General features: G+C 51.4%; 1 protein-coding gene across 1 annotated transcript in view; it reads right to left on the reverse strand.

Moving 5' to 3' along the window:
- The window catches only part of PTGIS (prostaglandin I2 synthase), a 37,845-nt gene extending 27,317 nt beyond the window's left edge, over window positions 1–10,528 (reverse strand). Inside the window, exons 1-2 of the mRNA XM_069495713.1 lie at window positions 10,455–10,528; window positions 988–1,111 (exon numbers count right to left, since the gene is read on the reverse strand). Of these exons, the coding sequence (XP_069351814.1) occupies window positions 988–1,111; window positions 10,455–10,528 (198 nt within the window). The remainder of the gene's footprint in view (window positions 1–987; window positions 1,112–10,454) is intronic.
- Window positions 10,529–21,572: the final 11,044 nt, after the last annotated feature.

A 21,572-nucleotide genomic window follows, 5' to 3' on the forward strand; every position in this document is an offset into this window, starting at 1 on the left:
GTGTTGGGTAGAGAGTGGTAGGTGGATAGAGAGATGGGTAGATAGATGGAAAAATGGAAGTTGGTAGAAAGTGAACAGTCATTTCTCAGTATTTGTGGGGGGTTGGTTCCAGGATCTCCTACACATACCAAAATCGGTGATGCTCAAGTCCCTGATATAAAATGGCATAGTATTTGCATATAACCTAGGCACATCTCCCATGTAATTTAAATCATCTCTAGATGACTTATGATACCTAGTACAATGTAAATGCTATGTAAGTAGTTATTATACTATATTATTTAGGGTACAATGACAAGAAAAAACATCCATATATGTTAAGTATAGATGCAACCTTTTTTTCAAGTATTTTTAATCCATGGTTGGGTGAATCCACAGATCCAGAACCCATGGACACAGAGGGCCGACTGCACACAGATGAAAGCTGGATGGATGTTGGTTACATGCATGGAAGAACGTGGGGTAAATATGGGTAGACAGACGGAGGGATAGATGATGGATAAGTGGATGAACGGACAGATGTTGGATGAGTATGTGGAAAGGCGGGTGGATGAGTAGACAGATGAAGGTTTGATGGAAACAATATATGAATGAATGTTGGATGGATACTAGGATGGAAGGGTGCTGGGCAGACGCTGGGTGGACAGGCAGAAGAACAGGTGTTAGGTGGGAAGATGAATGGTGGACAGATGGAAGTTGAATGAATGGGGTGAGGTCGGCCGCGTGGAGGTACAGTATTGGACAGATGTTGAGCGACTGCGTAGCTGGATGGTGGAAGAGGCTGGAGGGAGACTGAAGGGATGGACACTGGGTAAGCACTGGATATGCAGCTGGGTAGACACATGGATAGGAAGTTGGCTGGACCACCGGATGGATGTTGGATGAGGGTATCAGCGTATGGACAGATGTGGAAGGAACTGGTAGACACCAGCTACGAGGCCCAGTTTCTCATCCCTGTCGCTCCCAGGAGGCACAAGAGGCACTTACAGTAAAGATGTCACCATGCTTCTCCTTCATCCTAGTGAGGAAGCTGGCAGCATCCTTTCCGAAGTCCAAGGCATAGCCCAACCAGGGGATGGTGCCCAGGTCCAGGGGAGGCTCTCCAGGTCGCCTGCAGAAGCCACAGCACTTATCACTCTTCGATAAGTCAAGGAAGGGGATGAAAAGTGTGATATGGGTGTGACTTTAAATGGAGAGGTCAGGGAAGGCTTCACTGAGGACACGTAAGGACAGACCTGAAGGTGGTGAGGGAGGGAGACACAGGGGTATCTGGGAGCAGAGCTTTTCAGGCAGAGGGAGCAGCAGGTGCAAAGGCCCTGAGGTTGGATCACACGTGGTGTGATCAAAGAACAGTAAGGAGGTCAGTGTGGCAGGATCGGAGGGAACAGGAGAAGTCGTGGAAGTTGATGCTGGGGAGGTAACGGGGGCCGGCTCGTGCAGGGTTTTCCTTCAGTGAGGTGGGAGCCATGGGAGAGTTCTGAGCAGTGCAGAGACATAGTTTGGCTTTGGTTTCTACAGGATCCTTCCCGTACAGGACAGAGAATAGACTTGGGGGTGGGAGCAGAAGCTGGGGACCAGCTGATGTCTGGCACAGAGTATGGGGTCCAGTGGAGTGGGGGGAGAGCCTTCCAGCACCCCACAGCATAAGGACACTGAGGTGTCCATCTGAGCCAGCGTGGGCCAGGGATTTGGTCATCTCGCACTCCCTGTCCTGCCCACAGACAGAGGATGGGACTGGACAGCACAGTCAGGTGGCAGAAGGCAGTGGGAGCACCTGCTTCATCACTGCCCCCCGGATGCCCCCCGCCAGCTCAGCGTCTGAGGCACTTCGGTGGCAAGAGGCCAGGCCACAGCCTCTAGGGGTGTCCCAGGAGTACATGCTGGCTCAGCCCAGGGGTGAGACAGTTACGTGTGTGATAGTCAAGGTCAGAATCATCTGTGAACGCAGAGGGACTCCTCTGAGGCTAGAATAACAGTACTTCCAGCTCGCTGTGGTCGGCGGAACTCTAGGATGACTCGTACAGCCCACACCCTTGCACAGTCCCCTCTGTTGAGTCGGAGACGGATGGCACAAGTGACTTCAAGAGAAAAGCATTCTCCTTAGTGGGCTGACCTAACAGGGACAGGCCCCTTCCTGACAAAAGACATTCAAAGCACGAGAAGGATTCGGCACAGGGAGACGGAGAAGGTCACGTGACAAGGAACGCGGGTGGCCTCGAGAGCTGTGAGGGGACCTCAGCTGACAGCAGGCAAGGAGGTGAGGACCTCAGTGCTGCCACTGCAGGCGGCTGAACTCAGCCACATTCCTCCCTGGAGCTTCCCAGGAAGGCAGCTCAGCCGACGCCTTGATTTTCGGCTGTAAGACTCTAACCAGAGCACCCGGCCATACCCTGCTGGACTTCTGACCCACCAAACTGAGCTGACAAATGGGTGTCGTTCTGGGCCGCTAAGTGTAGGTGGTTTGTTATTAACACTTAGCAATGAATAGCTAATGCACTCAAACTTACAGCACTCATCCACTGCGCCCTGACCTCAGCCAGGCCTCCCCCATCCTCACCCATGCCCCTCTGAGGGAGGGACTGGGCCGATGAGAGCCGCGGTCAGGATCACAGATGGGCCGCACAATCTTGCAGGGCTGGTGGTCACAGTGGAGCCTTTGGAGGTCCCTAAAGCCAGGTTAGGGTCCCCGACTTAGAATTATTGGAGCCACAGGGATGCAGAAGGCTCCCAGATGCCTGTCTGCTGAATGAATGAATGAATGAATGAATCATCACACCCCTCCTTCACACTGGAGTTCATTCACACATTCACCAAACATTCACTGTGAAGCAGGCGCTGTCCTGGGCACTGCAGACACAGCGGGGAACAGGGCAGACAGGGTCGTTGACCTCGTAGGGCTTACGTACTAAAAAGGGCAGGTAAACAAAACACCAAAGGGCACAATCACATCAGAGGGTGAGAATTGTGACGAAGAAAATAAAGGAGATACAGCCCAACAATGAAACGACAAATCACCCAGTTTAAAAACGCAGGAAGAACTTGCACAGGCAGGTCTCCAGAGAGGATGCACACACGGTCGGCGAGCCCGTGAAAAGACGCTCGGCATCGCCGGTCACTGGGAAGTGCAAACCACGCCACGGTGAGGGCCGCTTCTCCCACCAGAACGGGCGTAAGAAGAATAAAAAATTTCTAAAAGGAAGATAAGTGTTGGCAAGAATGCAGAGAAACTGGAACGCTCACACGTTGCCCCTGGGAGTGTAAGATGGCGCAGCTGCTCTGCAAACCAGTCCGGCAGTTCCTCAGTAACTCTACGAAAACTTCTTCACACACCAATTTTCAGACTATTGTTCACAGCAGCATTATTCATAATAGCCAAAAAGTGAAAACAACCCAAATGTCCGTTGACTGGGGAATGGATAAACAAAATGTGGTGCACCAGGCCCTGCCGCATTACTCAGCCACAAAAAGGAAAGAAGTACTGACCCCCACGCTACCATGTGGATGAACCTTAGAAACATTAAGCTACGTTAAAGACGCCAGACACAAAAGGCTACAAATTATATGATTCCATTCGTATGAAATGTCCAGAATTGGCAAATCAATAGAGACAGAAAATAGGTTAGCCGTTGCCAGGGGCTGGGGGAGGCGGAGTGGGGAGTGACTGCTAATGGGGACGTGATTTCTTGTGGGGGTGATGAAAACAGTTTGGAATTAGATAGTGGTGATGGCTGTACAACCCTGTGAATATACCAAAAACCAATGAATTGTACACTTTAAAAGGGTGGATTTTATGGAATGTGAATTATGTTTCATTAAAGAAAAAAGGGTGATGTGAAGTCAGTGAGGGGGGCTGGTTTACAGAAGGTGGTCAAGGAAGGCCTCCCCAAGGAGGTGCCATGTGAGCACCCAAAGGAGGAGAAGGGAATGCACTGGAAGGAGAAGAGTGTTACAGGCAGAGGGAACAGCAAGTGCAAAGGCCCTGGGGTGGGAGTGCACTTGGTGAGGGTTTTCAAGACAGCAAGAGCCTGCATGGCTGGAGTGGAGAACGCAGGGGTGAGAGATAGCCAATGAACTTGGAGATGACCTTGTAAACCGTGAAGACCTAAAGGCCAAAGTGAGAGTCTGGCTTCTATGCCAAGTGTGGTGGGGATCCACCAGAGGGTTTGAAGCAGGAGTCGGGAGGTGATGTGACTATGCTTTCAAAGCGTCGTAACAGAGAGGCATGAGGAAGGAGAGAGATGTGTTAGGAGACCACTGTGACCATCCAGGACAGCAACATGGTGGAAGCAGAGGTCACAGCGCCCAGTGAGCCAGGCCTAGCACCCGACTCCCCACCCCTAGCCGTTCAGGGGAGCACCAACTTCTCATCCTTTTCCTCCCCCTCTCCATCTCCCTCCATCCCTGCCTCCTGCTCCCTCTGTGTGGCTGTCCCCCAACATAACCCCAAGGGTGAGGCAAGTGGTAGGCAGGAGCAAATGGCCCGAAGTGAGGGCCGGGGCTAGGGAAGATGGAAACAGAACCAAAGATGAAGTCTGAGGGCCTAGGAGGGCCCTCCCCCAACCATTCCCGCCTCTCTCCCCAGCCCCCACTCTGCCTTGAGCCCACAGTTCAAAGCCCAGCTTCTCTAGTCAAAGGAGACTCGCAGATTGAAGCTCCGGGGTCCTAAGGAGGTGCCTCATCTCTTCGTGAGCCCCTGGGCTAAGGCAGCTTCTCCTGAAGGGCCATGTGTCACACTGGCCGAGTATAGCATTGGGACAGCCCGTCAGCTGGTGCGCACCAGCCCCTCCAGGTCAGAGCCCAGGGAGAGAGGACACAGGAGCAGTGATTTCTGCGTAAGAGACAGGAGGGCGAGGCGGTTTTGAGCTCACACTTAAGCACCACTCCTCCTGACTTCAAACCCCAGCCACGCTTCTTGCCGGCTGTGTGACTTGGCTTCTCTCTGCCTCTCTTTCCTCACCTGTAAGATGGGAGTAACAACACTCCTGACCTCACCGGGCTGTGGTGAGGACGAGAGGGGTTACGGGGCACCTAGCAGAGCCCCTGGCACCTGCTGGCCGGGGAGCAGCTGAGATGCAGGATCAGTAAGACTCCTGGACACTATTTACTGAGCGCCAACCACACAGCAGGCACGATGCTTTGGCACTTTCCAAATGTGTCCTTGCTTGGTAGTAACGGCCAACACCTACCGAATGAGCCCTGGCAGCGCGGGGTGCACCACGCTAAGCCCTGGATCCCACTGACTCCAGAAATCCTCCCGCTAACCCGACGAGGAAGGAACTATTACTGCGGGCCCACCTTACAGAGGAGGAAACTGAGGTGTGAGGGGCAGGGGGCCCACCCTAGAGGAGCTGGGTTTCCAATCCGAGCAGGTCTGCAGAGCCCATGCTGTTGACACTACCCTGCCCTCCGTCACCCCAACTGGACATTTACACCCCACTTTGCAGATGAGGACACTAAACTGAGAGATTTCAGCCACCTGCCCAAACGCAAGGCCTGAGAATTTCCCTAAGACATCTCTGAGGGTGGGAGGGGCTTCCTGTCCCGGCCCTTTATCCGAGCTCCTCAGTGAGCCAGGTGTTATTTCTGGCCGCTTTCCTCTTGCCCCAGACACATCCCAAGGAGACACAGACAAAGGCCGGAAGCCGGGAGCCCAGGCGCCTGATGCGGTCGGTGGGCGGTTGGCGGTTGGCCGGGCTGGGGTTGGCGGGGCTGGTGGTAGGCTCTGGCCCTCAATCCAACTCTGGCCGGCCACATTCCAGGGTGACTCAGCCAGCAGCCAGCAGGGGCGAAGGAGGCTCTATTTTGAGGTCTGAGGGCTCCACCCTCGCCCACTGACACTTTCACTGTTTTAAGGCACTGCCAGGCTCTGGGGGGGCGGGGAGGGGAGGCTCGACCTTCCTGTCCGGGGCTCCCGCCCACTCAGCCCACCACTGCCTGCCCATCCTGGTTCAGGCACCAAGACATCTTTTCTGATTCTCCCCTAAGAGCTTTAATTCCCATCACGTGGGTTCCTCTAAAAACTGCCCATTCCTCACTCACAGACCCCACTGCCAGCCCTGCCACCTGCTTTATCTCTCTCTCCCGCCTGGCCCTTTGCAGCCAGCGGGACGCAGTCACAGGTGGGCTCTCACTCGCCTCTGTGCCCCCTGATGGAGCGTACTGCATCCTCACTTCGTGCAAGGTCCGCGAGAGCAGGGGCTTGTTCACTCCAGCCCTTGGAACGGTGCCCGGCACAGAGTAGGTGTCAGATGAATGAATCATGCGCACGGTCGGTGCCCAGTGAATAGCACGTGCCTCCCAGAGCTGCCGAGAGGGTTAAGGGAGCCAACGCAGTTAAGAACCCGACACAAAGTCCATGTTCTAGACTGCCCAGAGCAGAGGCTGGCATCGTTTAGCTGTGCAATGCTGGCAGATTGCCCAACCTCTCTGTTCCACAGTTTCAACTTAATGCAGGGCCTCGGGCTCTGAGAGGATTTGATGGGGAACAAAAGGGGACTGAGTTGCCCAGTTGAGTTGGAGTAATCTGAGCTTTTGTTTAACCTGTTTAACCCATTCTTCCCCCAGGGCTCACCCACAGGCCTCTAGGGTTTTCTGTCTGCCATTAACAGAGGGTCTCCCAGATGCCATTCCAAACCTCCCCCCATTGCCTCCCGCTGTGTAGAAAAAACCTTCTTGCTCTAGTTTTTGTTTTCTTGTTTTTGAAATAGACACAGACTCAGAGAATTATTTCTCAACATAAGAAAAAAACAGCAGAGGAAGTACAGTGATAAACAGAACAGCAGCATGTTGGAGAGGCAATAGGGAGTAGTGAAGACTGTGGCAAGGTTTAAAGAGGGCTCTACTACTGAGTACCAGGAAAATGTTGCTAGATCTTCCAATTTTTCACAAGTTGGCAATCTGGATTTCTGTATGTGGAATCCCTCTGTTTTCTCCCCTGTCCTGTGCAGCACAAATCAGACCCATGCAGGGCTGAATGCAGCCACGGACCAGCATCTGCTCCATCTGGTTAGTGCACGTTGGAATGAGATAGATTTATCTGTGCCTAGGAATTCTGCATCCTGCAGTGGCCCAGACCAGTCACTGAGCCACAGGGGATGCCACTATGGCCTCTGGACCCCCAGAAAAGGGGCCTCCTCCCCAGGAGACCTCTCCTGCTGCACCCAGCAGCAGCCACACAAGCCCAAAGAGGAAGAGAGGTGCACTAGTCTGATGACGCAGCTGGGGCCTGAGAGCCACCTCTATGAGCCACCTCACAGTACAGATAGGGAAACTGAGGCCTGGAAAGCAAGAAGACAGTTTCTGATACCCACGAGGCAAATCATTAGTGTCAATGGACCCAGACATCACACGGCTAACTCTCAGCTCACCACCCTTTCCCAGGAGAAACTGGGCTTAAGGATCTTGTTGTAATTGCAGAAATTTGGATTTGGACGGGGAAGGAGATGATGTTAAGAATTATTATTATTATTTTTTATTCTCAGGCAAGATAATGGAATTGTGATTGTCACTTTTTTTTTAGAGACAGGCTCTTGCTCTGTTGCCCAGGCTCAAGTGCAGTGGCACTGCCATAGCTCACTGTATCGTTCGTTGTTTTTGGCTATGCATTCTGAAATAGTAAAATATCATGATGTCTATAATTTTTAAAACAACGTTAACTGCCCTCCAGCTGTCAAATCAAGGTGTGGGTACACGGGGGTTCTTATACTATTCTTTTTGTTTTTCTGTACAGTTGAAATTTTTCATAATTAAAAAGTTTAAAATATTTAAAAAATACCATTAAGTAAAGACAGAGTTGCTAAATGAATGAAGTAGTGTTTTTCTGGTTTTCGTTTTCTTACTGGGCCAAGCATGAATTGTGGAGCTGGCTACAGGTGGAATATAATCTCTGTGTGACCTGCGAAAGTCACTCAACCGTTTTAAGCCTCAGCTGCCTGGTGGAGGTGATGAAAACGACCTCGGGGCTTGGTCAGCAGAGGCACGAGATGAGAGAGGCGGGGAGCCTTGTTTCGACCCAAACTTTGGGTCACCGTCCACACAGCACCATCCACCTCTTTTTCCATGCGATTGTCCTTCCTTAAGAATCTTCTGCTGTGGCTGCATCTCTTATTATCTAAGGTCCTGCGGTTCTAAGATTTTTGAGTGGTCAGATGACCAGTATAATGAGTGGGAAGAGTGAGAATTCATTTTTCCTGAGAATTAAAAATTCTTACAGTCCAGAGTTTTAATCCAGGAAGACCTTGAGCAAGTTGCTTGGCTTCCCTGATCCTCAGCTTCCTCCTCTGTAAAATGGGGGTAACCAAAGTGCCCCCATAGCTGGGAAGGGAAAATGAGATTGGGGACCTAAATTGGGGTCCCCAGAGTCCATGTAACTGCCCTCCAGCTGCCAATGAGCCCCCCATTCCCACACTTCTCCCCAGTATTCACTTGTTAACCCTCCCAATATACTCACAGGCATAAAAATCAAAGGCTCATCTCCAAAGATAAACTAGCTCTTCAGATTGACAGTCAGCAAGAATTGGCCAAAATAACGTCAAATTGGCATTCCTTCTAACCCAGCAATTCCATTCTTAGCTACTATTGTCATCGTCTCCATTTTAAACACTGGGAAACTGAGGCAGAAAGTGGTACTCAACTTGACCATATTTCCACAGGCTGGGAATTTCCATATGCCAAGAATGCCGGGGACCCAGGTACCCACCTCCCATGCACTGGGCACACCCTGCCCCCGCCTCCCCCAGAGGAAAGCGAAGACAGAGAGACACCCGCAGGAAGAACACAGCTCATTGTCTGAAACCGCGAAAGCACTGAAAACAACCTAAAAGTCCATCAATAGGAACATGAATGAAAAGGGAAAAAGAAACCTGCAACTTACTCATATTATGGATTATCAAAACAGTGGACTAGGTCTCCATGCAAAAACATTGAATAGATGTCAAAACTAAAATCTGGATGAAGAAAAGAACTGTACAGTCTGAAAACATTTCTCTACTGAGCATTGAAAGAGCCTGCCAACTTAGGAAAAATAATTCATTTCTTCATCGGGAAATTTGTTGTCTTTTTTTCTTTTCTTTTCTTCAGGCAAATGATTGAATGCATCGTTTTTAATTTCACCTGAAAAGATTTCTGAAGGCTGAAGAAAAATACAGTGAGCTTATTGTCTGAAAATTCAACTTACATATTGTTTCAAAACCAAAAAGTTCCCGATGTTTCTGGATTTTTCAAACACTCTAACATAAACACACACACACTCTTAACACTGCTCTGGTATATCTACAAGCTCATGTCTGTAAGAGTAATTTTTAAAACATCTGGAAGACTGAGGAGGTATCACAACTAAAGGAATGTGGTACCTTGGACTGGATCCTGGAAGAAAGGAGGACATTAATGGAAAACCGAAGAAATCCCACTAAAGTCTGAAGTTTAGTGCATGGTAACGGGGTCAGCGCTAGTTTTTCAGCTGTGACAAATGTACCCTAACAATATGTTAACAGTAGGGGAGACCGGGCGAGGGGAATACAGGAACTCTATGTACTATCTTTGCAACTTTTCTGTAAATCTCAACCTAGTCTAAAATAAAAAACATTTTTTTTTTTCAAATCTGGAAGTTTCCACGCAAACTAAGAAACAGGAGAGGCCTGAAGAGGGGAGAGGACTAGAATCCTGGGGCGGGGGGACGGGTAAAGGGCTTCAGTCTTATCTATAACACGATAAATATTTAAGTCAAATGTATTCTGCTATTCCTTGTGCAATCCAAATTAATTTTCAAAATATTTTATGAGAAGAAGAGCAAGTGCGATCACCCTGATTGGAGGCATATGAGTTTTGGGTTTTCTCCTAAATCAGATTCTCAATGGAGCAGGAAAACCTTACCGCCCAGGAGGTGGCGACGTCTGGCCCCGGTAGGGGACCCCTTTAGCGGCCTCAGTTTCTCCCCTACCAAATGAAAACTGAAACCTACCGACCCCTCACCCCAATCCAGACGGGGAACACGGCGACAGGTGGTTCCACGGCGTGAAAAAGACATCCCCCAGGGCACCTACATTCCGCAGCCTCAACTGTCCCATCAGTGTAATGGGGTGAGGAGCGAGGCTACCCGCGGGGCTGCGCAGAGCGAGGCAGAGTGTGACAGCGAGTGGTGGTGGCGCCAGCGGAGGCTCAAGAGCAGCCGAGGCTCTGCCACCCGGGTCACGCCGAGGCTGTCCGCGCATCCACTCCCCGCTCGCAGACCCCCGTCCTCACCCAAATCCCTTCCCAGGTCCCAGCCATCGCGCTAAGGGCCAGACCTGGACGTCTCGCGGCGCGTGTCCAGCCCCCAGGGACCTACCCCTGTCCCCGCAACTTCCCACCTTGCGCCTCGGCCCGGCCGGTCCCCTGGTGCGGGTCACCGGGACCCCACCCCGAGCTCGGCAGGAGCGAGACGCCCCTTTGTCTGCCGGCCGGGGCAGGGCACTCACCGCGTGCGCCGGCGGGTCAGCAGCAGCAGCAGCAGCAGCGCGGCCAGGAGGCCGAGCAGCGCGGCCCAGGACATGGCGGGGCGGCGGGGCCGGCGACCGCGGGCCACCCCAGGTAAAGCCCTCCGCCCCCGCGCCGGCGCCCCGCCCACCCGCCGAGGGGCGGGGCCTCCCGGGTCCGCGGGGTGGGCGCGGGCGCTCGCGGGGACCCCTCCCCGCAGCGGGGGCGGGACAGGCCCCCACCTCCTGGGTCCGGATGGGAAACGTGGGCTGGAGGGAAGGGGGATGGAGGGGGAACGGAGCGGGCTGTGGTGGGCTGGGAGGAGTGATGGAGGGGAGAGGGACGGAGGGGATGTGCAGGGGAGAGGGGAGAGGGCTGGGGGAGATGGGAGGGGAAGCCTAACCAGGGGGAGGGGAAGGAATGTGGGGAGGCGGAGGGGGGACCCGGAAGGAGTCCTGGGGCGGGAGGGGCAGTGTGGGAGGAGGGCATGTGGGGGGTGGGCGTAGGGGGGAGTGCAAGGGGGCCAGGAGGGGCTTTCCCACCACGTTCCACATTCCTCCTAAACTGACCGCGCCACCCCAGCACCCAGCCCGTCCCCCAGCCCGGACGGCAGACCTTGAGTTTTCCGTCCTGTCGGTCTGGGCTGGGTGGGTTGGGCTGGATGACATCGCACTGTATGGCATCCTCAATAACTACAGCGCGGGAGCCGGAAGAGCCACTGCGACTCTGCTCTGAGTACCCACCTTCCTCACCTGCTGTAGGGACAGACTGCGTGTGAAGCACCCACCCTGCAGCTGGAGCATATTAGAGCCACTACCTGGTGCTGAGGGTGCCAGCCCCTGTGCCGGGTGCTCTGCAGAGGACCACCCCAGGGTGCTGGTGGAAACCCGGCTCCCAGCTGGAAGGCCTGGGCCTCACTCCAGGCTTGTCCGCCTGCCACCCCTATACCCCACTGATACCCTGGGAAGCCTTGGGCAAGTAACTTAACCTCTCTGAACACCTGGAAACAGGGGGGTCAGAGTGGTACTTACCCCAGGGGTTGCAGTGAGGAGTTGATGAGAACTTGTCAGTAAAAGGAAACTGCAAACTGTTGAGTGCTTGGGACATGTAGGTTTTATGAAACAATGGGCTGAACATGGAGCTGGGACCCAGGAAGTCTGGTTCTAGTCCTGTGTCTGCCCACTCACTTTCAATATTCTGGGTGAGCATAGGCAGGTTTTGTTCCATCTTCCCAACAGTGTGGAGGAGGCTCCTCCTCCCTGGTCTCCTGGCTCCTGCCCTCATCTCCCTACTATTCTCCCCGCAGTAGTCAGAAGCCTTCTGCTAGAACCTAAGTCAGATCCTGTCACTGAATCCTGCTCAGAACCTTCCCTGGCTCCACCTCACTCAGAGCACAAAGTCCTTCCAAGGTCCCGTAGGAAGCAGCGTGGTCTGCCCCATCCCACCTTTACCTCCCTGGCCTCAGCAGCCCCCTTCCCTGGTCCCCTCTGCTCCAGCCACACTGATCTCCCCATCTTTCCCCAAATATGCCAACCTCACGTCCACCCCAGGGCCTTTGCATTTGCTATTCTCTCAGCCTGGAAGACTTGCACAGCTCGCTCTTTCTGTCACACTCCTTGTTCCTCTCTCTCTGCTCAACTATCCTCAAAGTCCCTCCCTGACCATCTGGTGTAAACCAGTCACCCCATCACTCTATTGCCTTAACACATGTGTTTTGTTTGGGCTGGGTTTGGGTTTTTGTTGTTGTTTGTTTTTGGCAGCACTTCACACATCCTGCTATCCTATGAGACATTCATTTATTTGCCTGCTTAATGTCAGCTGTTAAGGCAGCCAGATGACCCTCGTGTATCCTCAGCAGATTCAGAGCAGCAAGCGGCAAAAGGAGTTTCCTGAACCTCTTGTTTATTTATCCAGCTTATCCGCCAGTGAAGCCAACAATCCCAAAAAGGCTGCAGAATGGGCCTGGAGGGTTTTCTCCAAATTTGGGGAGCTCCACGGGGCTGTCTCCCAGCAGTGGGCTTCACGGCCCTGCTCAGCCCATACGCAGCTGTGACCCCAGGCAGTCTGCTCCAGGCTGGGGGAGAGAGAACCTAGAGGGTGGAGGTGAGGAGCACATGACCTAAGGCAGGTGACGCACCGGCCTGAGTGCCTGACGCACAGTGAGCCCTAATGAAAGCTAAGGGCTACTCGTGCTCTTTCCAGCTCAGCTTCTCACCATATCTGTAATCAGGGCACACGGGAAGAACAGTTCCTTCCTCACAGGACTGTTGTGAGATCAGTTAAATGACAAGAGAATGAAATCACCCAGCACAGGGCCAGGCACACAGTAGATGCTCAATAAATGTTAGCTCTTCTACTCCCACTCCTGGCTTTAGTGCAGACCAGCGTTGCCTCTGTAGGTATCTCTCCCAAATACCCTCTTCCCACACCACCTCAGGGGCAGAATCCTCCCAGGCCAGGAGCTGTGGCTACCTTTACACCAAAGAGAAGGATGTCTCGGTGCCTCGGGATTTGTCCTGAATTTGTTCAGGACTCAGCAGGTGTTGAGGAAGGTGGCCCCACCCTCTTTCCAGAGAATAAACTGTCACTGCTCTGAACCAGTCAGGGACATCTCTCTTTGCTGGTGACAAGTCCAGAGGTGGGCACCTTCTGGACATCTGTGGGAGGCTTCTGGAAAGTTCCCTGTTTGTCTTCTCTTCTGCTCTGGGGGCCACTGTGTGAGGATGTGATGGGGAGGGGGCACGGTGTTGCTGGGAGGGAAGGCCAGGAAAACTGTGGAGCCCCAGCCCAGGGCTGCAGATTAACCTTCCCTGGAACCGCCCACCTCTAGATTTCCCAGCTGACGAGATAACCAAATGTCTGTGTTAAGACACCATGACTCAGATTTTCTCTTACTTATAGCCAAAAACATTCCCAACCGAGATGGCCTTCCAGTTATGGCTGTGAGAGGCCTAAGTGAGGTAAGAATGCACCCAAAGCGCCTGTCACGGGCCTGGCCCCTGGTGATAATTCAAAACTGTTGCTTTGTCTTATTATTTTTACTTTATTACCATACGGGATTTCTGTTCATATATTTATCAGCCTAACAGGGTAGCCAGCTCTCTGGCTGTGGCATCTTGCAGGAACAGGCAGGCTCTGAGCAGTAGCAGAGATTCCAAACTCCCCTGCCCTGTGAGGGTTGAAAGGACCCTGCTGAGGGAAGACTGGCCCAAGGTGATCCCTCAAGCCCACAGTGGAGCCAAGTTCAGCCTTGCACATAACCCTAAGCAAGTCGCTTCACCTCTCTGAGCCTCGGCTACCTTGTTTGTGCAATGGGTGTGTTGCTGGCAGTGACGGTGGAGGTAAGGAGTCACCCCGTGGGGTTCCAACTGCGGCATCTAAGCCTTCATCTGGGATGCGAAGCCCGCATGTCCAGTGGACTCCCAGGACTATTCCTCCCAGTGACAAGCATCCGGACGGTCCCCTGCAGGAGGCTCAGTGCGTCCAGATGTCCAGTGTCCCGTAGAAGCATGACATCTGGGCAACTGTCCCATTCCACCCAGCCTCTGCCCTCTTATCTGGCCGCCTCAGGGTCAGGACGATAATGTCAAGACCCGACCCAATCAGAACAGGGGAATTTGCCTGGGAAAGGGCAGCCCTCTCCTCCCTGCGCCCCTGCTTTCTGCCTTCCGGGGAACAGGTCTGATTCATGTCTGCATTCTAAAGGCTACAGACAAACTGTCAGGAAAGGAAAGTAGTGCGTGTGTTGCCTTCTTTAAAGCTAAAACCCAGCCCCCTTAGAGAGGGGCAGTTTTCAACATTTGTTGCAATGATAGCTCTAACTTTAGTTGGTAACTGACGCCATTTGAAACACTTTTTTGTAGTAACTCATTTAATCCCCACAAGGATCCTGTGAAATGGATACTATTATTATTCTCAGTTTGCAGATGGTGAAACCAAAACCCAGAGGGGGTCAGTAACTCAGCCGAGTACTTCCTTTGATAAACCAGAGCATGGGAACTTGACATCTTCTTAGGACATCTACCTTACTCCCTTGTGCTGTGAACACACACACCTTAGGCCTCCACACCTTGGCTCATGCTGGTGGGCTGCCCGGAAGCCCCCTCATTCTCTTCCTCTCCGTTTATGCGCATCTGTCATGGGAAGGTGCGTTAGCCCAGGTCCTCTGAGACGGCCAAGATGAGATGAGATGTAGTAGGAGAGATTTACTGGGGTAAATGCCAGGCAGGAAGGTGAGGAGGGAGCCAGAGGGGGCTGGGAGAAAGGGATGGGAGGGAGGGAAGGGATGGAGGCTGCAGTGTAGTTCTAAGAAAGCTCAGCAAGGCAAACAGGATGTCCTTGAGCCTCCAGAGGAGCCCTGTGTGCCCTAGGCACAGGCCTGCCTCCCTCAGGGATTAGCTGGGAACAAACCCTGGGAAACACCGTCCCTCTGTCAACCAGGGCCCCCCACAGGAGATCTCAGAGGTGCGTTTTCACAGCAGCGGCAGTTTCAGGAAGTACAGCTGCAATCTGAAACCAAAAAAGCTGACTATACTTGCTTCTGCAGGCACAGATCGTATCAGTGCAAGAGTAAGCCCTTCCACTTACAGACGCGGAACCGGGTTGAGAGGTAGAGGGAAGGAAAGACCAAAACGGCAAAGTTTCGGTTGTTTTTGTGCTCCTAAAGAGAGGGTGGCAAACTCAAGTCTTCAAGCAAGTGTTGCGAATGAATGGAGCGAGCCGGTCCTATCAGGAAGGCAACCGGGAAGGGGTGAGACAGCGGGAAGCTAGACAGAGCTGCCCATCCAAAAGGAAGCAGCCTCTGCTCCGTTCCAGCCCGCTGTGGCCGTGCAGAAACGCATGCCAGTGTGGCCAGGTCTCCTGATTCAAGAGAAACCAGAAATAATGGCTCAGTGTATTTTAAAACACTGTGTAGGTCAACAACTTCTGCACTCTGATTTTAGCCCTGGAGTCTAGTGCCAAGGGCCAGTGGTTTAGACATTTTGGATAAGCAAAATAGATCTGCAGTTGGGATGCTGAACAAAATTGCTCTGTAGAATTAAGGAAGAACAGCAGAGTTTTAGGAGGAAGTCTTGGAGAGAGGGGGTGAAGACCCGGCTGACATGAAGGGAGATTCGGGGCACATGCAGACAATCAGCCAGTGTGAAAACCCCCATGGAATTAGGAGCAACCAACCATTTCTATCGGTGATGCTGAGTGTTTAGTTGTTTGCTGTATTGGACTATGGAATAATAACACACACACGTTACCCCGGCTCCCCAAATACTCAGAAACAATCTGCTTCACATATCAGGTGACCAGCTCCTCCTGGTTTGCCCAAACTTTCCTGGTGTTAGTACTGAAAGCCCCACGTCCCAGGAAACCCCTCAGTCCTGGGCAAACCAGGAAGGTTGGTCACGCTATCAACACACATCTGCGGCATGTGAGGGGGCGAGGCTGGTCAGAGACTGTTCACAGCTGTGGCAACCACCTTGCAGCCTGAGGAGAGTCATTGCTAAGTCACACAATTCATCGACCCACCCTGGAACCGTCCCGCGGCAGATTAGATCTCCGTTTCCAATCCTTACCCTCTCCCTGTGTGGGAATTAGACACTCATCCCCTTTGCCAGGTGACTTTGGTGCCTTCCGCTACAGGCAGAGGACATCTCCCTGCCCAGTGACGGTGGACGCAGGCATGGGACTCGATTCGACTAGTGGAGGGTGCAGAAGTGACCATGTGCCAGTTCTGAGTAGAGGTTTCAAGAGGAGTCACATATTGCCATCTGACCTGCTTGGTTTCTGCCATCAGCCAAGACACACAGGGCGAACCTGAGCTCAACCTGCAGCTGGACTCGGAGACGCCCCAGCTGACCCACAGACCTCCGAGTGAGACAAATGTAGATAGATTTGTTCTTACAAGTCGTGGAGATTTCGAGATTTGTTATGCAACAGAAATTGACTCATGTGTGCCTTATCTTTGAACTTTTTTGAGCCCTTTGTGGTTGGATGTTCATCCTATCAGTTAGATACAGAATAGGCTACTTCCTACTCTTAGAGCCTTGGTTTTCTTATCTGTACAAGGAAATGATGACAGCCCCCCCCCCCATGGTGCTTGGAAGGACGCTAGATCGTGTCTAGCACATGCAGCAGGCACTGAAAGAAAGGGATGAAGCCTAACGCTTTCAGCACACACTCGCTGAGCTTTTAATCAGCACAGTGCTGGTCTCGTGATCACGAATTTTACAGGAGACGCTGGGCATGGATTACACGCCTGTAATCCTAGCACTCTGGGAGGCTGAGACAGGAGGATCGCTTGAGCTCAGGAGTTCAAGACCAGCCTGAGCAAGAGTGAGACCCTGTCTCTACCAAAAATAGAAAGAAATTAGCCAGACAACTAAAAATAGAAAAAATTAGCCGGGTGTGGTGGTGCACGCCTCCCAGCTACTCAGGAGGCTGAGATAGGAGGATCACTTGAGCCCAGGAATTTGAGGTTGCTGTGAGCTAGGCTGATGCCATGGCACTCTAGCCCAGGCAAAAAGAAAGACTCTGTCTCAAAAAAAAAAAAAAAAAAAGAGTTTTACAGGAGAAAGAAAAGAAGGCAAACCTCCTTACTTGGTCTTTTTCGTCCAGGAGTGGACAAAGCGTATCTGGATCAGAGGCAGAGGGCTGGAAGAAATGACCCCTTTTCTAACATGTAGGCCTGCTACTGATGGTCTCTAAGGATGGGGACATACCCGTGTGTTAGGAGGGCTGAAGGTCTCCAACAAGCGAGGTTTCCAGCTGCAATAATGCCATCCTCCAGCATCCGTCCCCCAGCAGATCCGGGATTATGTAGGGAATGTGGCTGGCAAGGCGCCCAGAGGCTGGGGGCAGCTACCCCGGTGCACACAGGGCTGGGCTGGGCGGCCTTGTGTTCTGCTTTCCCAAGCTAACTCCACTGGGACCTCACCTGGGGCCGCGAGATGATGTCGGGCATGGTCTTGCCCATCATCCCAGGCTGTCTGCCAGGGGGCGTGAGCTACAGGAGGGGACTCCAGCAGGCCTCCGTCCTTTGGTTTCCCAGGACCAGGGTACAGGCGTCCCCATGGCTCCCAACCAGCTGCCTTGGCACTCTGGAGTGGAAAAAATGATGCAGCCAGACCTCCATCTCCTCAGCTCCCTGCTGACCTGCCTGAGAGCCAGGCTGGCATGGAGAACAGAGAGAAAAGAGACCCAAGTCGACCCCCTGCCCAGACAGACGCCTGGTGCGAGCCCTCCTGGTACCCCGCAGCACCCCATGAGCCTCAGAACCTGCTTTCTCTTGTAGAAAAGGGGACAACAATCATAACTGCTTTGCTTATTGTGTCACAGAGTTTCTGAAGAAGACCCAGTAGGACACTGGGGGCAGGAAAATGGCTGCGTAAGGCAACATTTCCCCTTCTTCTTCTAGAAATTACACCAAAGCATCAAGGAGAATAGAAAAACAGACAAAACCAAACCACAAACTCAGTTCTTAAAGCCCGGAGAAACATATAATCCACAGACTTCAGAGTAGGAGTGGGCTCAGTGCTGGCAAATCTCAGGGAGCATCAGCAAAAATACCCTTCCTAGGATGAGGCCTTGCCCTGGGGGGAAACTTATATTCCTTATTTACAAAAATGAGCATGGGAACTTGGGTGAGGAGCGTTAGTAGCAGCAGCTCTCCTGAATCTGGTTTGGTTCCGAGAAAACAGATTAGATGTAACAGAGAATTACAGAGAGAAGACATATTTGCAGGAAGCAGTCTGTCTCCACGGCAACAGAGGGGAGAACCTTTCAATCATGACGCTTGGAACTAGGCACAGTGGTACACTCCTGTAAATCCCGCCTACTTGGGAGACTGAGGTGGGAGGATCACCTGAGCCCAGGAGTTCGAGACCAGCCTGGGCAACATAGTGAGACCACATCTCCAAAAAGAAGCAAAAGAAAAAAAGAAGCCCAGGAAGCTACCCTAAGTCTTTCCCACATCCACAGAAACAATCAGCAAATAGCTGACCCAGGAACACAAGCCCTTCCCGTTACAAGTTTAAAAAAAAGTGTAAAAGCCTCAATACAAAGATATTATAGTAAGTTGTGCAGAAAAATCTACCAACACGTGAAAGGATGTTAACACAAAGTGGATGAAAATTGTATCCAAATCATGTTGGCATTAATTCAAAAAAGTATTGCCAAGTGCAGTGGTTCATGCCTGTAATCCCAGCACTTTGAGAGGCTGAGGTGAGAGGATCTCTTGAGGCCAGAAGTTTGACACAAGTCTGGGCAACATAGTGAGACTCCATCTCCACAAAAAATTAAAAAGTTAGTGGGATGTGGTGGCGTGTGCCCGTAGTCCCAGCTACTTGGGAGGCTGAGGCAGGAGGATCACTTGAGCCCAGGAGTTTGAGACTGCAGCAATGAACTACGATGATGCTACTGCACTCGAGCTTGAGCGACAGAGTAAGACTTTGTCTCTAAAAAAAAGAAAAAAAAAAAAGAAGAAAAAAAGGGAAGCAGTTGCCTCTATGAAGAAAGACAATAAGGAAATTGAAGAACTCAGAAAAGAGATGTCTGGCAAAAGAAGGTAAAGGATAGGAAGTGGTCGCACTCAGGAAAGAAGTAATGGGGAGAAAAAACACAGAAATTAAGACAAAACTGGAAGGAGCACGAAGGAAATAGACCCTGAAGAAAATACGGTGAGGAACACAGTTGAAAGAAATGAGAAAAGAAAAAAATGACACAGAAGTAAAGACAGACTAGATAGAAAATGGTAGGTAAAGGAGACAGGCAAAGGAGAGCCAATATATGCATAATCAGAGTCCTCAAAAAGAAAAAGAAATACAAAATAATTATAAAGAACAAATACTTTAAGAGATAGTGCTACGGACTGAATTGTGTCCCCCCAAATCCATATGTTGAAACCCTCACCCCCAATTTGACTGTATTTGGTGACAGGTCCTTTAGGAGGCAATTGAGGTCAAGCAAAGTCATAAGGGTGGGTCCTAATCCAATAGGATTCGTGGCCTCATAAGAAGAAGAGGAAAGGGATTTTCTGATTGGATCACGAAGCAGAACCTGATTTGATGTTGTATAGCAGAGACTAAGAGACTCACCTAAAACAAAGCAATAGAAAAAAATCAAACACGTGAAAGGGGGAGGGACAACAATCTGTCAGGCAAATGCAAACAAAATGAAAGGAGGAGTTGCAGCCTTCCCTCGGTTGGAATTAGAGCAAGAAAGCATTTAACAAGACAAAGAAGAGATCTTTACAGTGCTGAGTAAAATTGTCGTTGAAAATATAAAGGTTGAGCATGTGTGCACCCAATAACCCAGCTACAAATAGTTATGGAGCAAAGGGACTTTAAGTCACTTTTCTCAGCCCTTGAAAGATCAAAAGGACAAAGTACAAGGATCTAGAAGGTTAAAATAACATAACAAACATTCACAAACGCTGGCCACCTATAACGCTACAAAGAACACCTCAATAATTTTTTTTAAAGTGGAGTAAAAGTATAAGTGATCATCTCAGATCACAATGCAATGTGTCTGTCTGGGTCCCCTCTTCCCCTCCCGTCCACGCCAGAACCTCCAGACGGCAGAGACTCCCAGCTCCCCTTCACCAGGCATCAGCTCCTGGGTCTGTTCCATATTTACATAGGATCTCATCTCAAAAAACAAACATTCCATTGCTTTTTTAAAAATTTGAGAACCTTCAGATGGCTGTTCAGCTCATGCTTCACGGCTCCAGATTCTGACATGTCAGCAATCAGGTAGCCCAAATGTCTACGTGTCCTGAGTTTCCACAGAAGGCTAGAGTAAAATTTGGGCTCCAGAGCCAGACTGCGTGGACTCAAAGTCTGGTACCCCAGGCTTAAAAGCTTAAATGCTGTGGTGCCTCAGGCAAGTTGCTTAATGTCTCTGTGCCTCAGTTTCCCATTGTCAAATGGGGATGGTTGTGAGGATGAAAAGAGTTAATATCTGGAAATATTGGAAACCTTGGATAAATGCAGGCTGTTGGCATTATTATCACAGCCTCTGACCTTCCTCCACTGGTAACAGACACACAGAAGGGGACTGGAGAGAGTTCTGTAACTGTTCCCCTAACCATTTATCATGTTTGGGGGGCACGACGTCCTGCCTTACATTCTAGTGCATATAATTTGATCCTCACACCAAATTTAGAAGCAGAGATTGTCACCCTGGCACCAGAGTACTTGGGTTTGTTCAAGCCACAGAAACCAACCCTGGCTAATTTAAGGGGAAAAAAAGGTTGGGAGGCAGGGTATGGAAAGGAAAAGTTGACCAGCCAGGACTTGGAGAGGACAGGAACAGAGACTCCAGGGACATGGAGAGCAGGCGCCAGAGGTATGGGAAGCAGGAACCAGAGGGCAGGTCTTCAGGGATCCTTCTGTCTTAGCCTCCTTCCCCTTAAATTGCCCATTCTCCCAAGAGAAAGCTGGATTGGCTGAGTTCGGGTCATGTGCCCGCCCACTGACCTTGATGGACAGCCAAACAAGGTGGGAAGGATGATTCCCTGAAAGAGGAGCAGAAAGTGGGGTGGGAGGGTTGAAAGGTGGGCAGGGATGGCTGTGTGCCCATTTTACAAATGAGGAAAGGGAAGCCCAGACAGAAATTGGCAAGGCCACAGAGCTGGGGACAGTGGAGTCTGGGCTCCAACCAGAGGTCCCGGCTGCCTTTCCCCTCCTGGGACCCAGGCTGGCAGAAGAACAGGAGGGCATTGTTCTCCCTGCAGGAATGAGTGACAGGAAACCGCCTGAGACTGAGCTGCATTCAGGGGTCGAGGCCTCTTCCCCTCCCTCCCCCTCCAGTGAACAGACACCCCCTTCAAATCTAGCCTCACCCCTCAGCTCCAGCCCTGTGATTTTTCAGAGGAGCTAGCGAGGAAAGGTTTATTTTTCCACTGTGCATTTTCCTGATATGTAAGACACTGTGTGGACCAAATAAAATATGTCCAGGCCTGGAGGCAGCCCAAGCATGGCTAGTTTGTAAGTCCTGGAATGTTCCTTTCTGCACACAAAAACTAAGGCCCTGTTTATGTAGATACGCTGGCGTGTTGGGCTTGCAGATTTCCTCACTCTGATTTCAGATATGCAAAGAAAAATGAGCCTTTTACATTTCCCACAGAG

The sequence above is a fragment of the Eulemur rufifrons genome, chromosome 20 (genome assembly GCF_041146395.1).
Source record: "Eulemur rufifrons isolate Redbay chromosome 20, OSU_ERuf_1, whole genome shotgun sequence".
NCBI classification, from domain to species: Eukaryota; Metazoa; Chordata; class Mammalia; order Primates; family Lemuridae; genus Eulemur; species Eulemur rufifrons.